The sequence below is a fragment of the Notamacropus eugenii genome, chromosome 4, assembly GCF_028372415.1.
Source record: "Notamacropus eugenii isolate mMacEug1 chromosome 4, mMacEug1.pri_v2, whole genome shotgun sequence".
Taxonomy (NCBI): Eukaryota; Metazoa; Chordata; class Mammalia; order Diprotodontia; family Macropodidae; genus Notamacropus; species Notamacropus eugenii.
In genome coordinates this window covers 237,781,105-237,799,405 of record NC_092875.1, presented here as the reverse complement: position 1 = coordinate 237,799,405, position 18,301 = coordinate 237,781,105, and the positions used below count along the sequence as shown (strand labels likewise).

Sequence of the window (18,301 nt, the reverse complement as noted above, 5' to 3'; positions counted from 1 at the left end):
AAATATATCTTCACGGAGGATTTATTTTAATGATTCTAGCAATATCTGCAATAAATAATATCTGTTGGATTTAATCTATAGAGACTTTTTTTCCTTCAAAAATTTCCCTTCAATTACAGAAAAAAATGGTTAAACACTCTGTCGGCTTCTGTCAACATACGAAGGACAAAGTGGAGAATATACGCAAATATCTGAGTATTTCATGACTTTTCTTGTAATTTAACTGGAGGAAACATACAGGTTTGTGGAGAAAAGATTCGTGGCCTAACTCTTCCAAATAAGTAACTCAACCACCTCCTGAACACTACCACTATCCTGCCTGCCCCCAACTTCTACTGCTCCTGCCGATTAGGCGATTAAGGTATTCCTGGAGACTTGGTTGGCTCAGGGGACTAAGGACTAAGATTGTTAATAACTGATTCATTTCTTCATCTCATTAATACAAAAGCATCCTGGGTAAGGTGGGGGTGGTAGATGGGGGGTATTGGGGAGATTTGAAGGTTTGACCATTGGATCACTTTGGGCAACTCAAGCTAGGGAGCTTCATTCACTGAATCAACCCTAGGTGTCCTCAATGCCTTGTCAAAATCCTTACTAAGTATGCTTCTCCTACTGTGGCTAGGTAAATCCCGCCCCCCCCTTGTTTTTTAACACCCAGATAACCTAAAGACCATCTCATTTTCTTCCAAGGTCTAATATACTGAAGGGACTGGCCTGACTTGGGTCTGACCCAGAACAGAGGTCAAAGAGACTAAATAACTTAGTTGAAGTCACATACAGAGATAGTGGCAGACCCCAAACCAGAACCTGTATCTCCTAATACCCTTTCTAGTGGACTTTCCACTCCCTACCTTTTACAATTTGGCTGGTTGTCATCAGTGAATTTTGTGAAATGTCTTGATCAGAGATCACAAGGCTGCCTCATTCCTCCCATGTTACTTTATAAAGGACAAATTTTAATTTCAAAGGAAGGTATGGGCCTCAAATTACCTTTCTTTTTGATTCAAAAAATGTGGAAAACAAAACAGGATCAGAATACTTATGAGGAAAGATGAGAAGGTTGAGCCTTAATTTGAATTATGTTGCTGATTATTGAAATCTGTGAACATATCTGAAAAATGGACCAGAGTCAGGAAAAATCATTCCTGAAATTCACCCTTCTGGTTTTTCCAATCTCTGGGTGTTACCACAACATTGTCAAACAGGTGATTTATTCTTCTTTCACTGTTCCAGAACTCCAGTCATTTCAATCATGCCCGACTCTTCATGACCTCATTTTGAGTTTTCTTGGCAGAGATATTGGAGTGGTTTGCCATTTCTTTCTCATTTTGCAGAAGAGGAAACTGAGGCAAACCGGGTTTAAGTGACTTGCCCAGGTTCACACAGCAAAACCAAATGTCTGAGGCCAGATTTGAATTCAGGAAAATAAGTCTTCCTGATCCCAAGCCCAGTGCTCTATCCAGTGTGCTGCCTAGCTGCCCCTCTGGGTGTTACCACCATATTATTAAACTTGATTTATCCTTCTTTTGCTGGCTGCTCCCCTGCCCCCTCTGCATGACACAGATGCTACAAAATTGAATTTAAGACCTGAGTATTGTAGGCAATCAATCAATACCAACCATGTATAAGGTACCTATTATCACTTCCAGGCTTTTGGTGAAATACAACGTTTTCAATTAGGCAAAAAAATGTTTTTGCTGGGAAATTTCTCAGCCTGTGTTTCTTAAGAGCCCAGGGAGAATCATAGGGCCAAAGAAGGATTTTGGTAAAATTAAGGGAGTAGCCAAGCTGAAAGGGAAAGAAAGTTATTCACACAAGAAGATTTCTTGCAGGAAGCATCTTCTGCTTCCTAGGTCACAGAATGGGTTTTTAAAGCTTTTTAGGCCATCTTACAGTCCTTAACCAATCAGTACATTCTGTGGCAATTTAAGATAGATAAGTTAAAAAAATGTAGTAGTGGAGGAAGGGAGACTCATTCAAGGGAGAAAAGGGGGAAGGGTTCTGGGAGGGAGGTTTTTGGAATGCAGCTGAAAAGATCTGTTGCCAGGATGAGAAAACAGGATAGGAAAGAAGAGATAGCAACTGAGTACTTTTAATAACCCTTAAAGAAATCCATTTGATTTATGTCATCAGGGATGATGTAACCATTAAGAGAAAAGTTACAGGTATCTCTTATCTAAGGATAACAAATAGTTTTTTCTCTGCTTTGCCATATCCTTGTATAATTTGCTGTATTTTACTTCTCCATCTTTATAACATTTATTTATTTATATTTTGTTTCCCCTTCGGGAATGTAAGTTCCTAAACTGTTTCAGCCTTTCTTTATATCTCTAGTGCTCAGTACAGTGCCAAGCATATGGTAAGGGCTTAAAAAATACTTATTAACTCACTGATGCAGTCAAATAGAAAGATATGACACGAACTGAGATAACTACAATTTGCCATATTACATGATCAGTACATGCGGCAATTGGAAAACAAAATGTTATTTGAAATCTGAGATCATTACCATGGAAGGAGTTCAGAGAAAACTTCAAGGAAAAAATTGCATTTAAATTGGGTTTTAAAGAATGAGGAAGAATTCAACAGATGAAGATATTTCCCAGAGGGCAAAAGGACAGAATATTTCTTTGGGTTGGATGGAAGAAGAGGAAAGTATGGAATGGAAAGAGAACAAAAGCAGAACGGTACCTAATTTGACTAGACTACAGAATATATACAGAAGAAAATGATATAGGATGAGGTCACATTACAAAGGACCTTGAACATTAGACAAAGGAATTTAAATTTATTTTTTAGGCAGTAGGGAGCCATGGAAGATTCTTGAGCAGAAGAGTGATGTCACTGGATTCATACATAAGAAAGATTATTCTGGCAAAAAAGATGGATTATGGGAGGAGAGGGGAGAGACATGTAAACAGTCTTCAAATATCTTTATTTCTCCTTTCTGATCAAATGGTAGCTTAAATTTAATGAACATATGTCACGGATTTTTGTGGTTGTTATGAGTGTTCTGAATTTCTCATTATGAAGGTAACCAGTATTCTATGACACCACTGTATCACCTGTGTACATTGTTAATGAAGGACATGTTGTGGGAGAACCACAATCTTAACACATTTTTGCTTCCACTTTTTTAAAATCTACATTTTATATATGTTTCTGCCACAAACTAAAGGGAATTTTAAAAATCTAAATTGTCCTTGAGTCAGATTGCTACCATGTTTTATATTTAACACATTCTCTACTCACATCTGGAGCAGTTAGGGTCAAGGAGAACAAATATTTTGAGGTCAAAGTTTGGAATTTCTTGTATTGTATGTATGTATGATAATATGTATTAAAAGCTTTTGAATATCATCTATAGAACAATTCCAATGGACATGAAAAATATTAAGTAGAAGAAGGTCATTAAAGACCTTCAGGTGTTGTAGGAATGATTCCTCATCCAGATTGATAAGATCAGGTGACCTCTGAAGTCCTTTCCAATTGAGATTCTACAATGCTGTGTCCTTTTAACCTGAACTGCAATTCATGTTCTCCACCACTAGGTGGAATAATAAATCACATAGAGTGAATTGCTAACTTGAACTAAGTTCTAGTTGGGGCTGATTTCCTTTTCTTTACAGGCACAAGTCTCCTCAAGTAGGAATCTGAGGATGTCCACAGTGGCAAAGTGTTATTGGAGGAGATTTCCCAGGTTATGGCTTTCTACTACAATCCAGTCTGATCAGAATTGTGATTGTAAAAGCAAATTATGCCAAAAAGTACTTGACTTGGTAGGAATTAAGAAATACAGAACTATATTTTAGCATCCCCAGGGAAAACCCCAGTTAGAACTTTTCAATTGTATGCAGTAGTATATATAGGGAACACTGAGGCAAGAAAAGAAAGAATCAGCATATGACCTTGTTAGCACATGATTACAATATTACGGCTAATAATGCCTCAGGATTTCTACTGATATTCGTCACTGTTTCAATGAATGCTCTAGCTGTTCACAGACCTATTCTTTGGAGTGTTGGAAGATAGCACAGACATGAATTCCACCATTGGTATGTCCCTAGAGTGGAAGAATGACTCAGCAAATAGTACTAGGGAGTTTTAGCCTCAGCATAAAACACTGAGAGGGGCCCTAGCAAGTAGAGAGTACTGTGTTAAACATTCTTGTCACAGGGAAATAATTTGAAGACATGAGTTAATTGTATGACTAATTCAGGCAAAACCATAGTAATCACAATAGCCTTCCTTTTAAGCAAAATCACATCATGGATTGCAATGTTTAGATTAACCAAATTTATTTACCATTTGCAAGCCAAGTGACCCTTGGATGAATCATTTAACTGCTATGAGCCCCAGTTAACTCATCTATAAAACAGGGATAATTATTACATAATAATATCTGCTTTGCATATCCCATGAGCTGTGGTACAAATGAGAGAACATATGGGAAATAACTTTGTAAATGTCACCTTATAGTGACCATATATGAGATAATGTCTATAAAGTGCTTTGCAAACTAAGTACTACCAAAACACAGTTACTATTATCTCATTCTTCTCATCTTTGTTTGATTTCATTCAGACAGAAAGAGTCCTGGGAAAGACTGATACTTTGCTAATATTCTTTTATGTGTAATATTCTGTAAATTAATGAGAAAGTGAATAAAATATTTACTTTTATAGTATCATAGGACTCCCGTACCTTCCCCCTCTCAACATCCTCCCTCTACGCTCCCTGCTTAGTCATCATTCTTGCCAGGTTCGTGGAAAGCTGGGCATATATGCATGATGGAGAGTCCTTTCCTCACCAATCACTTCAGAGATATCCTCTGACTATGATGACAGAGGAATTCATATGAAGTGGAACTCTATGGATATAATAAAGGGGTGATATGTGTTCTTAAGAAAGAACTCTTCTTCCTGCTAGCCTTTAAGTTTAAGAATGATTCTCTGAGTTGCAGATGGTCAGGTTGAGGGAGGGGAGGAGAAATGCGCTTTCTTCCAATCACCCATGAGCACCTGGCCACCTAGGTAAGCCAGTATCTGCAACGGGACTAGCTCCCCTTTGTGGCTTCTTTCCTTTAGCATAGGGCCTTGAGAGATTATGAAAGGTAGCTGGTGTTTTCTCTTTATTGAGAACCTGAATTTCAGGGTGGCTGCCAGAGCAGCTTGGGTGGCAACAGCAGCAGAGTTAGATGAACTGAAAAGGAAAATGTCACACACAGAAGCCACCAAAAAAAAGACCCCACTGGGCACTGGTGCAATGAATAGATTACTGGGTTTGGAAGTAGAAAGACTCATCATCCTGAGTTAAAATCTAACCTTTATTACTTAGCATCCCCTTTAGTCTATGGGAATAAAGTTGACTGTTCCAATCTAATTCATATTTGTATTCTAGGGACCTTTATTTTTTTTAACTTTCTTTGTTGTTATTGAATCATTTCAATTGTGTCTGATTCTCTGTGACCTTATTTGGGGTTTTCTTAGCAAAGATACTGGAATGGTTTGCCATTTCCTTCTGCAGCTTATTTACAGATGAGGAAACCAAGGCAAACAGGGTTAAATGACTTGCCCAGTAAATGTCTGAGATCAGATTTGAACTCAGGTCCTCATGATTCCAGGGCCAGTGTTCTGTTTATTGTGCCACCTAGTTGCCTGTAGTCAGAGCACTAGGAAGACTAGTTACCCTCCTACGAAAATGGGTGATCTCAAAGCAACCGAACCTAGGGCAAAACAAGAGGACAGCTAAAGAACAAGGAATGGTGAAGGTCTCTAGCCCCTTTGGCTTTAGGCTAATGATGCCTGGCTGACCACTGCACTGATGATTGTGGTCATTGCCATCCTTGTTGTTACTATCACACAACTGCAAAATATCATTATCATCTCTCCATTTTCCCTTGTGGTGCGGACATAAAATGAAGCTTCTTAGATTTCTCATTATAAATCTAACTCTCTAAATCAATACCAATATACTCTTTATACTAGTGAGCTACCTTAAATATTTCACAACAGATTATCAATCAAATGAATTTGCATTGTCAATAGTGTAACACTATTGTTGAATTTCTTCATTACATAAAAGTGTGGAGCAAATTCTTTACTAGTCATGTGTTAGCCTCAGTTTCCTCACTGTTGTTTTTTAATTTTTTTAAATCAATACCAAATGATCTATATTGGAAAAAAAAACCCAACATTATAGGGATTTGGGGCATTGAGATGGCAGGACTTTTGAGCACCTCCTTTGTCATCCTTCTTGCCTAAATTCTTTTATCTGACCTTGTCATTTCTCACCTTTCTACCAAATTTCATTGCTCTTCCTTTGTTAGTAGTACTTTTTCTTTCTTTCTGCTCTTCAGTCCTCCCTCTGGATTCTTGGATGTGGGACAACAAAATGACAATTAGAAGTAGAGCTTCAGTGATCATCAGTCATTCTCTATCAAGAACTGACATGTTTAAAAAAGAAATGCATAAGCATCCTGGCTAGTACATGTCTATAGGCTTTGTAACACTCCAGATATATCCACTTAATTTAGCCTTTTGATCTGGACTCTACATAAAAAGAAAGAAAATAACATCTAACATGATGATAAACCAACAAAAAATTCATGATTCAGGACCATTACCAAACAGGATGATGCCACAGACTAAATTGCCATGGAGGGAGGAGATTAGAGGATTTTAAAGTATGAGTAAGGATTTGTTGCCAGATGTTAGTTAAGCTTTCACACAATGTACGTGAACAGTTTCAGTGAAAATGAAACAGTTTACTCTGCTTCATTGCTGTAACTAAGAGCACAATGTTACCCTCTCCATTCGAATTGACCTACAGTTATGTAATGCCCCCTGTTACGCACAGAATTGTTTGTCTTTGCAGATGGGGACTTTGCCTGGCCTCTTGGGAGATGGCTTAACCGGTCTATGGAGTACCATATGGTGATCGGGAGTAAAGTTCTGCTACAAGCTCCAGTTCATAGAGCCCATGTGATTTTTATATTTATTTTCTCTGATAAATGGATAATAGCTACAAATTTGAAAAGTCACTGGGATTTTTGGAAAATCACTGGGATTTTGGCGTCCAACTGCTTAACTGGACCTATTAATATAGAATGGAGCTTCAGCTAGAGACAGTTGGATATAACATGCTGCTTTCAAACATGTAAAATGGCTCTCCTTTCTCCTACCCCAAACAGGGAAAATACCTACCCGAGATTATTTTATTTAAAAGGAAAAAATTAAACAAGTCTTGGGAAAACTTCCCGAGTTCTTCATCCAAAAAGGCACTCTCAAACTATAGACCAAATAAATCATGGCGCTGGGCTATAGCAAAGAACTTCCAAGTCTGATCTGTTCTTCATCTATTTATCTATTCCACATCTTTAAAAAGCCAACAAAAAAAAAAGCCTTACAAGAGAAGATTTGAATTACAAATTACTCATCTTTAATGTGCTCTTCATATTTTGACCAAATGAGAAAAGAAAAATGTTAATTCTCTTGTGAGAGTATTAATAATTTTAAAAATGTTAATCTTAATTGGTGGAGGAGGGGAAAGCAAATGGATTTTTTAAGTAAACATATCCCAGTTGTCTGGAAAGGAGAAGAGTAGAAGAGTCCTTCATTTTGATCATTTAAATAAATTAAAATGAAACCCAAATTCAGGAATGTCATTTACGTATTATCTGGTCCATTTCTGGTAGAATAAGGAGCTATAATGCCTTACGCTTTGCCTTCTTATTAAGTGGCTTTTCAGCGCTGTCTGACTCTGTGACTCCATTTGGCATTTTCTTAGCAAAGATACTAGTTTGCCATTTCCTTCTCCAGCTCACTTTATAGATGAAGTAAACAGGGTTAAATGACTTGCCCAGGGTCACGCAGCTAATAAGTGTCTGTGGCCAGATTTGAACTCAGGAAGATGAATCTTCCCAACTCCAGACCCAGGACCCTATCCACTGTGCCACCTAGTTGCCCTTACTGATACAGGAAACATCAGTAAACCAAACCACAGACAACCAAACCAGAGTAAAAACTATGTGTATAATAATTCATTGCAATGTAATACTATGATGTAATGTTATAACATCTATCTATATCTGTCTCTACTTATTTTCCTCTACATAAATGCCTTACCAAAATGGCAGGCTGGTCATTTTATCCATGTGACTGAAGAAGATAATTAAGATCTAATTATGTCCCTCATATGTCTAATCATGGATACCTTGCAGCCCTCCAGCAAGTTTATAGTTGTCCCCATTAAGTGAGCAATAAACATAACCTGCTAACTGGCTCCTTGAATTTTTGCCTTGAATTCAATTTTGTTTAGCCCAAGATATAGGCACTTTGGGTACTGCGAAGATCCCATTTTTAAAAAAATCTATATCAGCAGCTTGCATTATCTCAATGCTAATCGAGTATTACTACAAATTTAAAAAATCGAATCTCTGGTGCTATTTGTTGTAATGTGATCAATACTGAGTCTCTAGGAGTATGCCAAGATATAATAACTGTAGGCTTGAAGGCAACAGGAACTTGAATTTTTCTTCTACTTCAGAAGCCATTAGATATAGGTCTTCTGTTCAATTTGAAGACAGACTGGTTCTTACCACTCTAGCTATTGACTTGTCATTTCATTAGGGAACCTAGGTGGGTAGAGTCCTGACCTGGAATCAGGAAGACCCCAGTTCTAACCTGGCCTCAGATACTTCTTAGAAGTATGACTCTGGGCAAGTCACTTAATCCTCTTTTCCTCAGTTTCCTCATCTGTAAAATGAGTTGGAGAAGGAAAGGGCAAGAAAATGGTCAAGAAAACCCCAAATGGGGTCACAAAGACCCAGACATGAGTGAAATGACAAAACAGCAACACGCAAGTTCATTGGATCATAGAATTAAAGCTACAAAGGACCCAATTGATCATGTAGCCCAACTGCATCATTTTTTACTGAGGCCAAAGAGATTGAAGTGACTGGCTCAAGATGAAACAGGAATCAGTGGCAGAACCAGGATTTGACTCTAAATCTAATATACTTTCTCTTACAAGACACTGCCTTTGCTAACATTTCTCTCAAATAGGCAAAGAAGTCATACAACAGGGAGTTAGGGCCCAGTGCTTTATTTCTTAGAAATGCTCAGCTCAGTTTGTATCCATGCTCTGCCAACATGCTCTGGTAGGCCTACATACCTTTAGGGAAGCGAGCGGCACATGCACAGCTGTTATGTTGCCAGAGAGAGAAGGGCTGTGAATTAGACAGTCTTGAAACAACCTACAAAAGGCTCCCTGGAGAGGGTTACTAAAAGCACGACTCTCCAACCCCTGAAGAGTAACAGTGGACTTCAGCTTGGCAGTCAAAGAGCTGCCCAGTCAAACTGCTCACGTGGAAATAACTTCAAGTTGGATATTTGGCAAGCAAATAAGCAGGCATTCTCACATCATCCCAGTGTGACCATGTCTACACAGAACAGTGTGAGCTGGAATTTGGTAACAAATTACATATATATTTAATCTGACCAGTGCACATGGCCAATCTGCAGAATTCTTGTAACATTGAGCATAGTAAATTTTCAAAATGTACAGGGGGGGAAATATCATTTCAACTTGTTCAGGCATGGAAATTAAGATGCATGATCAGTTCTAGGTTATACAAGTTGTCTGTTGAATAGGAATTGAACCAAACCTTTTATTCCATCTCTGAGAGCAGTATTCTAGCTACTACATTATGTCTTTCCTTTAAAAGTGACTCATCGGACTCTTTGGTGCCTGAATTATTCTAGGGGGAAAAAATACCAGAGCAAATTGAAGGTCTTTAGAAGTGAGTTAAACCAATTTGGATTGTTGAGATTTACCACAATTTGTTGGTATCATTAGTGTTTGTAGTTCTTACTAATGAAAGCTCACTTTGGCTATAATGAACACATCCAAAAAAGTAACTGAGCAGCCCCGAAGTGACTTCTTATCCTACATACGTTTGGTCTGGGAATAACGTTGGCATGAGTAAAGCTGTTATTTACAGGGACAGGGACTGGATTTATGATTTTCTTACAGTAGGGAACTCTAGGAGAAGGAAACTCTCTTTATCTGTGCAGGCCATCACCTTTGCTGCAAATTGTAGAATTATAGAACTGCCTAGAGCACTGAGAGGTTGAGTGCTTGCCTACCATCAAACAGCCAGTGGATATCAGAGGCAGGACTCTTGTAAACCCTGGTTTTCCTATCCTGGGCCAACTGGATGTGGACTATACTATTATTTTTGTAACACAAAAAACTTGGAACAGTTTCAAGAAATGATTCTCTCTTTTCCAGCCTATAAATCTGTACACAAAAAATGTATTTGAATTCATTTAGTGGGAGGAAGCAGCGGAAAGGAAACAGAATTCACTCAACTCACTTGTTTTGGTGTATATGACAAGTATTCATTAGGTACCTACTGTGTTTAAAAGAATGTGTCGACTGCAGTGTGATTTCACAGAATGTTAGACCTGGAAAGTCAGACTGAACATTTACATCTGTAAATATTAAGGAAATTGAGACTGGTTAAAGGAAACTGCCCAAGGCATCACTTCTTGTTAGCAGCAGAGGCCAGATATTTGAATGTCAGTCTCTCCTTCCTCCCACTGTACCATATAGCTTTCACAGATATATTCTACATCTTCCAAATGACCTAAATAAATTAAACCCCTTGGATTCCCAGGGAAGTTTACTTTGAGAGATATGACTTATTTGCAAGTTAGTTATATATCAGGAAATTAATTCCAAATATTTTAATAAATAAAAATAATCAGATGACTAAATCACTTAAATTCACTTTTTGACCCTATTATGATGTATAAAGTCAAAATTTTAAGAATCAGCAAGTCTTGCCTCTGACATGTATTTGTTACATGATTATGAATAAAAGTTACAGATGAGTTTCTGATCTCATCTGTGAAGGAAAGGGTGTTTCTGTGCCATGGGTGACTCACACTAATAACACCACAGGTCTATGCCCAGCCCTCAACCAAAATGATGGCACACTGAAGCCTCTTTGAGGATAAGAACTATTTCATATTTGTCTTTATATCTCCGTACAAAGCAGTCTTGGTATGTGATAGGTGCTTACTAAATGCTTATCTAATGGAGTCACTTCTGCTTTTAGTACTCAAGTAATTTCTCAAAACTGTGCTTTCTAGTTGCCTATCTGCATTAAAGCACTGTCAGGATTAAATCCCAAGGCAGTACAAACAATATAATATTGATGCAATGTATTCAAATCATGTCCTAAGAAAGTTAAAAATTAAGTGACATCTAATGGGGGAAAAAAAGAAAAGTTTGCTTTTCTGTGACAAAAAAATTGATATTTAACTGGAAGTTACATCTTAATTGTTCCTCTTCTACAGATAAGATAAGGGGAACTCCCAAATGGTTTCCATTGTCCACTGTTTTGTTATGTATTGTGAGGATAATTTTGATGCCCCTGTTCAATTTAATCAGCAGGTAATAAATATGGATAGAGGCTGCATGATATAGTGAGAAAAGGACTGGCTCTAAGCCCAGAGGCCAAGAATTCAAATACTAGCCTGAAGTGGGACCTTGGGCCACTAGTTTTTGCTCCTGGGTCTCAGTTTCTTAATCTGTAACATGAGAAGTTTGCACTAGATGAACTTTGATGTCTTTTCCAGCTCTAAATCCAAGGTCCTAGGTTAAATTAATTTAGTAGTATTTTCTTAAAATCTTGGAAAACTAACTAGATAACACTATCAAAGCAAGATCAGGAAGAACTTTACACTTCTTGTACAGACATTTTACAGTTTTGTCCAGATCTTTGTGACCTCATTTGGGGTTTTCTGGGCAAAGATACTGGAGTGGTTTGCAACTTCCTTCTCCAGCTCATTTTACAGATGAGGAACGGAGGCAAACAGGGTTAAGTGACTTGCCCAGAGTTCAGACTAGTAAGTGTCTGGGGTCATAGTTGAACTCAGTAAGAGACACTTTCCTGAATTCAGATCCAGGACCCAAGCCACTGTGCCACCTAGCTGCCCTGTGTGTATTACTAAAAGAGAATAATTGAGAAGTAAATTCAGTTAAGTATCACTTTTTGTCACAGAAAAGCAAATATTTTTCCCCCTTTATTAGATTTCTCACTTAATTTTAAATGTCTGAGGCCATCATTTGAATGCATTGCATCAGTATAATTTTTCATACTGCGTTATGATTTAATAATTGCAGATAGTTCTGTTTCACTAAGGTCCACTAGTTTAAAAGCAAAATTAAGTAACTTATGTTAACCCTCTTTTTTTGTAAACATTTATTAAAAGGTTGTTTAAGATTAATGTTACTGTCAATACATATGCAATAATACTCAGTACATCATCTTGTACTTGATATCTTGAACTTAGGAATGTCACAATCCAGTCAGATCCCAGCTTTGACCAATCCTCTCTCGACAGCATGACACTGTAGGGAAAAAAAATCAAATACCTTTTTTTTAAGGGAGGAGGGGAGAGGAAAAAGAAAGTAGACGAGTGAGATTGGAGGGATAGGAGTAAGGTATTTTGTTCCTAATCGACTTTCCTGAAGTGCTTGCTCATGCCTTTGGCCCTGAAAACATTTAGCAAGGTCAGTTTTGAGAGAACTGAGGAAAAATCCCTTGCTGCTCTTACGCAGGAAAGGAGAAAGAACCTGTCGTTTTCAAGTAACTTTTCACAAAACCGGGGGTGGAGTAAACAGGTTAGGCCATTGAGGGACTCAAAGCAAAAACTGGAATAAAGTGCACAGTTATTGTCAAAAATATATTAATTTGATCCTAAGAAAATTAGGAATATTACTAATGACTAGATTGCTGATGTTTTAATACGTTTTGGTTTCCATGGAACATACAATCACAATCGGACATAGAGGATTGTTTGCATTTTTTTAGAAAAAATTGCTTGGAGCTTATCTACAGAAATTCTGTGAACTCAGTTCAAGGAAAACTGCCCTGCAGCTCTTTGGATTTGGACCGGTTCCGTCGGGTGGCTCCACAGAGAGAAGGGGAAGGGAGATGCGGTGTGGGAGTGGGTGGCCGGCTCCCTTTCTCGCGGTCCCTCTTTTCTAAAGGCCCGTGTTGTCCAGGTCTCCATCCTCCATCCCTATGGCGTGAGACCGGGAGATCATGAGGAGTTTCTCTTTTTTTGTAAACTGCCTCTGGACTGGCCGGGGCGGCTGTCTGCCCGGACCCCGCTGGGGGCTCTCGTCCCGGCTCGGGGCCTCGCCACAGTCCCGGCTTTTACTGGCTGGTGTGTCGGTGACAGACTCCCGGGAGGTGCCCGCCTCCTCCAGGGAGGTGTAGCCCTTATTGCTGCTGGATTGATCCGACTGGGAGCTCGGAGAGTCTCTGCTGGTCGCCTGCGCCGAGGCGGGAGGAGAGGCCCCCGGGGGAAGCGGGGTGGCGGGGGAGGCCACGTCCGCGTCGGTCCCGCCGGGGGTGGCTGAGGGGTCTGGGGAGGCGGCCCTCCTGCAGTCGAGGAGCCCGCTTGTGCTCTGACGTCTCAAGGCCGAGTGTTTGCCGGTCCTGGGCAGACGGCCGCCCTGCCCCCTGGTGGTAGCCGTGAGCGCTGCAGCCGCCCCCTCCGCCTCCTCCTGGTCCTCGGATCCGCGCCTGCGGCCGCAGAGGCCGGGCCCCCCGCGGAGATCCGTCAAACTCAGCTCCAACTCCCCGCGCGGGATCTCCTGGGAGCCCCTCTCTCCGGGAGGGCGCTGCCAGCTGCAGCTGGCGCCCTCCCCGTCCCCATCCCCGTCCCCGCCCCCGTCCCGGTCCCCTTGCAAGGGCAGCAGGGCGAAGGCGCTGAGGGACGAGCCCACCATGGAGCTGGCCGTGCTCGGCCGCCCCCAGCTCTCCGAGGGGCTGCCCGGAGCGGGGCTGCCCGCGGCGGCGGCGGCGGCTGCGGCCACGGCGGCGGCGGCGGCGGCTGCTGCCCGTCGGCGACCGGCCAGCACCGAGCGCTCGCGGTAGATGCTGTACACCGCCTCGGCCAGGCTGGGCGGCTCCCGCGGGCAGCGGGGGGACGAAGCTGAGTCGGGCGGGGACACGGGGCCCCTGGCACCGCCGCCCCCGCCAGCAGCCCCGCCTCCCGGCGCCTGGCGGGGCCAGGAGCCTGTGGCCAGCGTCGCGGCCGCCCCGTAGGCATCTCCCGGGCCGCCGCCGCCGGGCTTGACCTCCAAGCCCCGGGACTGCACGTAGCTGATGAAACCGTTGAGGGGGGACGCCGCCGGGGGGCCCGGGGCGGCGGCCGCAGCCGCCAGGTCTTTGGCTCGGAGGCTGTGCACGTCGATGACGGTGGAGTAGAGGTCCCGCAGGTTGATGATCTTGGTCTTCTTGTCCCTGTTCTCGTGGAGCACGGCGTTGGCGCAGATGAAGAGGAAGATGCCTATGCCCATGATGAGCGGCCCGAACACTTTGAGCTTGTCAGAGTGCAAGTACCCGGAGAAGAGCTGGAAGAGGAAGCCTACGGAAGCGGACGAAGACGGGGAGGAGGAGGAGGACAAGGGGGCGGCCGCCCGGGTGGGGGGCGTGCTCTTAGTGGCAAGGACGGGGCTGGCGAGAGTGGGAGTCCCCGAGGGCTCCCTCGACGGGCCCTTGTTGCTACTGTTGTTGCTGCCGACGGTGTCTGGGGCCCGAGGACCGCTCCCCGCCGGGGACAGCGGCTTGGCGCCCTCCCGGGGATGGGTCCCACTGGCTTTGGGCCAGTAGCCCACCACGGCCATGGCGATGCCGACTAGCAGTACCAGGATCCCGCAGAGGGCGATCAGGCCCGAGATGGAGCAGAGCTTCAACTTGCCCTTCACGACCACCACGTCGTTCTTGCGCTTCTTTTTGGCTTTCCTCTTACGTTTGGGGACCTGGCTCTGCGGGCGGAGAGGATCTTGCTTTCTAGCGGAGATCCTCAGGAGGCCCCCTGTGGCGATCATCGCGGGCCCCTGGACTGCGGGGCAGTTGCAGGGGGAAGGTGTGCGTAAGGTGGGGAGCTAGCTTCTACACCACCGCCTGCAGTAAAGAGAAAGATTGTCAAAGACAGCAGGGTTTGGAGCTGTAACACTTCTTAACTTGTAAAATAGTCTCTCTCTCCTTACCTCCCCTCCCCGTGCGGTCCCAGCCCCTTTTACCAGAGAGTGATCTTAGAGGTGCAAATTAAATTAAACAAGAGGGACATTTTGTATGGAGGCTGGAGGTGATGGTCTGGCATCGGGGGAGGGGTGATTGAAGGCACTAATATTAGAAAAGGATAAATCTGTGTAGGAAAATCCACCACCAACTCCCATAGCCAAAGGTATCTCATTGGAGTAATCCTGCCTTACTCATTTCCAACCAATTAAGAATAAGTCCCGTGTTCCCAAAACTTGCCAAGGACTTTGCCAGCATGAGCACTTTGTAAGGGCTAGGGAGACACAGAAGATCTGAGGGACTTTCGTTGGAAGGATCTGAGGAGCTTCCCAACCCTAACTGACGTGGGTATTGACTTAAAATCCCTTTTGTAAAGTAGATCTACATCAGGAATCAACAGGCCAAGAGTATTTACTTCAGACAGATAATTAGTTGCTCGAGAAAGAGCAAGGTTTACTTAGGTGGATGGATAGGTGGCATATCCAACTAAGCACATCCCTTTTAAAAGTTTTTTCCCCCACATTATTTTATCTACAAGGAAAAACAAGCATATCTTCCTCATAACCAACCCCCTCCCTTTGCAATGAAACATCTGGACAGTTGCCTCATTTGGAAAATGTAGTTTTAGGTAATGGGTTATGTAACTGAGCCATTCTTTCTCTCTGTCTGTCTCTCCCCCTCCTCCCCAAAGAAGATAAGAGTGTCAGGCCTTATTAGTAGATGAGAGTACACCCCTGGACTTAAGGGGGGAAGATTGTTTTGTTTTGTAAGGAAAATGGCAATCCCCTCCCTTTTAAAAATTTCATTAGAAACAACTATTCATTCCCTGTTTACTGTGCTATGAACATTCATGATCCCAGGATTCAAAAGAATGGGTGATTAGCTATGTAAAGATCAGTCCACACAAGAATGATGGTTTGTGGAATCAGACATACATATTGCTGATGAAGGATGTTTTCCCATCCTCCAGTCTTCATCCCCTCCCCCTCCCTCATTTCCCAATGTTCAGGGGGTCATTTGTAGAAAAAGAACACAACAGTAATCAATAGTCCACTCCTGTATAATACTATACAAAGTTCAATTATTTACTTCAAAGCTTTGTTAGATAACCACATAGATGGACATTTGGGGTCATTGGTTCCTGGAAAATTGCACACCTGCTGGCCCTCCAGAGTGAATAATTTGTTGTTCAATGTGCTGTAGAAAGATGTTTTCAAATAAAATAGGGAGACTAGGATGTAGGGTATTTTATGAATCTGAGAAAGGTAAGAATCACTCCTGGACCTTCTGTGTTTTATCCTGCTTAAGAAATAATTCTTTATTTTTAGACTGACTTAGGATTACACATATATTGTTGACATGGTAGAATTTTGCTCTTGATGGGTTGATCAGCAAAGAGTTTTTTGCTCTTAATTCCTTCCATGATATCAGTATCAACACCATCCTTTCTTCCAAAGGAAAGGAAAAGCAGGTAGGTGGTAATCAGACTTATAAATGTTTGCAAACCCACGTCTCCCTGGTACTTAGTTGGTTTTCAATAAAGAGAAACATAAAGGAGATTACAGAGGGATTAGTAAAGGGACAGAAGACTTTTATCTATAAGCCATTTACAGTACTGTTTTAGGAAGGGAGCCGTCATAATCAATCCATGAGTTAAAAACAGGTTGCAGAACACTACTTAGCTTACACAGGTACCTAGTTGTATGTTGTTTTTTATTATCTAAGTTGTAACATATTGAGGACTGATTAAGTAACCTCCAGAGGATCTTTAATGTAGTAACCAAGAGATTAATGGCTCTTTTAAGATTTGGGGAATCAGATTTTCTTTAAAGGAGCTACCCCAATTGGACACTGAAGAATATTTCTATGATTGAAGAGAGGTAAACAAACATTTGATTTACTAGAGGTTATCAGTGGGCAATAAGATATGGGGAAAAGGGATATGAATTTCTCTTCAACAAGATACCTTCAACTCTGTGTTGGATGTATGAAGTGTAATAAAATGATGCCATGGATTTTTTTTTAAAGCTCTGATAATTCTTTTAATTTTGTAGATTTTTTTTGTATTGCAGTTTTTGCTGCACGAAGTCGATTCTTGGGTGGGGGAGGGTGTTGGTCGAGGAAAGGAAGTGTCTAAAAATACAACTGCCTCCAAGTGAGACATTGAGCTTTTCCCCTCTTGATGGATTAGGTCCCACAGTGTGCTCTATGACTCGCTAGAGCTTGAGGTCTAGGAGATTCACGTCTTGCCCGAGATCCAACACAAGCTTTCATCCAGATTCTTAAATCATTACTTAACATTAGTGAGGAGTGAAGCGGAGCCCCCCTCCCCCCAGATTACCCCTACCCCCTCTGCGCGCTTCTTTTAATTGAGTCTTTATGTTGTAGTCACATGAGTGCAGCAGATGTTTTGTCCGCCTCTGGAAAGAAGCAAGAGAACCGAATTTCTCTTAAGCATCTCCCTCTTTGTAGACACAACAAGAGAACTGCCCTCCCCCAACGAGATGCCAGGAGAGGAAAGGGGTTCGGGGGGGAGGGGAGGATGGGGAGACCAGGGAGGCAAAGCTTTAGGGCTGAGAAGTGAACTACTTGATCAAAATGGCAGCACTATAAGCAAAGACTCGAGTCTCACTCACCGAGGAAGACTGGGGGAGTCTAAGGTTGCAGGAAGAGAGCTCCGACGACGACACAAAGGAACCATGGAGAAACTTTTCAGCCCGAGTGGACAGTTGCGCGAATATGTAGCCTCCCCGCATCCCTCATCTCTCCGCGGCTCAGAATCCCGGGAGAGCCCGCGGGAGAGGTCGCCCCAATAATATTCTCAGACCCCCGCCGCGGAGCCTGTGGCAGGAGCCATGGCGAGGAGTTTCCAAGAAGTGTTATGCCCTCCCCATCCTTCATCCTTCCTCCCTTTCCCCCTGCTTCCTTCTCTTTCTCTTCTCTTTCTCTTTCTCTCCTCGCCGCCCGGCCCCCTGCTTCTCTCTGTTTGCTCCTCTGGGTCCCTGCCTTCGCGGGCGGGACGCGGGCGGTGCTCTCAGGTCTTTGCCTGGTCTTGTGTTTGTTGCCGCCGCCGCCGCCGCCGCCGCTGCTGCTGCGGGCTTGCGCTCCTCCGGCTCTGGCTAGGGGAGTGGAGTGGAGTCCGCGGCGGCGGCGGCGGCGGCTGCTGCTGCTGCTCCTTTCAATGGGTTTGGC

The 18,301-nt window shown here is 42.6% G+C and overlaps 1 protein-coding gene across 1 annotated transcript; it reads right to left on the bottom strand.

Moving 5' to 3' along the window:
• Window positions 1-4,018: 4,018 nt before the first annotated feature.
• Window positions 4,019-17,877, bottom strand: TMEM200C (transmembrane protein 200C). The gene is made up of 2 exons (XM_072604273.1): window positions 17,746-17,877; window positions 4,019-14,992 (listed from the first exon to the last, which is right to left on the bottom strand). The coding sequence occupies exon 2, from the start codon at window positions 14,914-14,916 to the stop codon at window positions 13,060-13,062; it is 1,857 nt and encodes a 618-aa protein (XP_072460374.1). The 5' UTR covers window positions 14,917-14,992; window positions 17,746-17,877; the 3' UTR covers window positions 4,019-13,059.
• Window positions 17,878-18,301: the final 424 nt, after the last annotated feature.

Bases quoted from the DNA above. Each gene is read 5' to 3' on its own strand.
- TMEM200C (XM_072604273.1), bottom strand. From the start codon at position 14,916: ATGATCGCCACAGGGGGCCTCCTGAGGATCTCCGCTAGAAAGCAAGAT.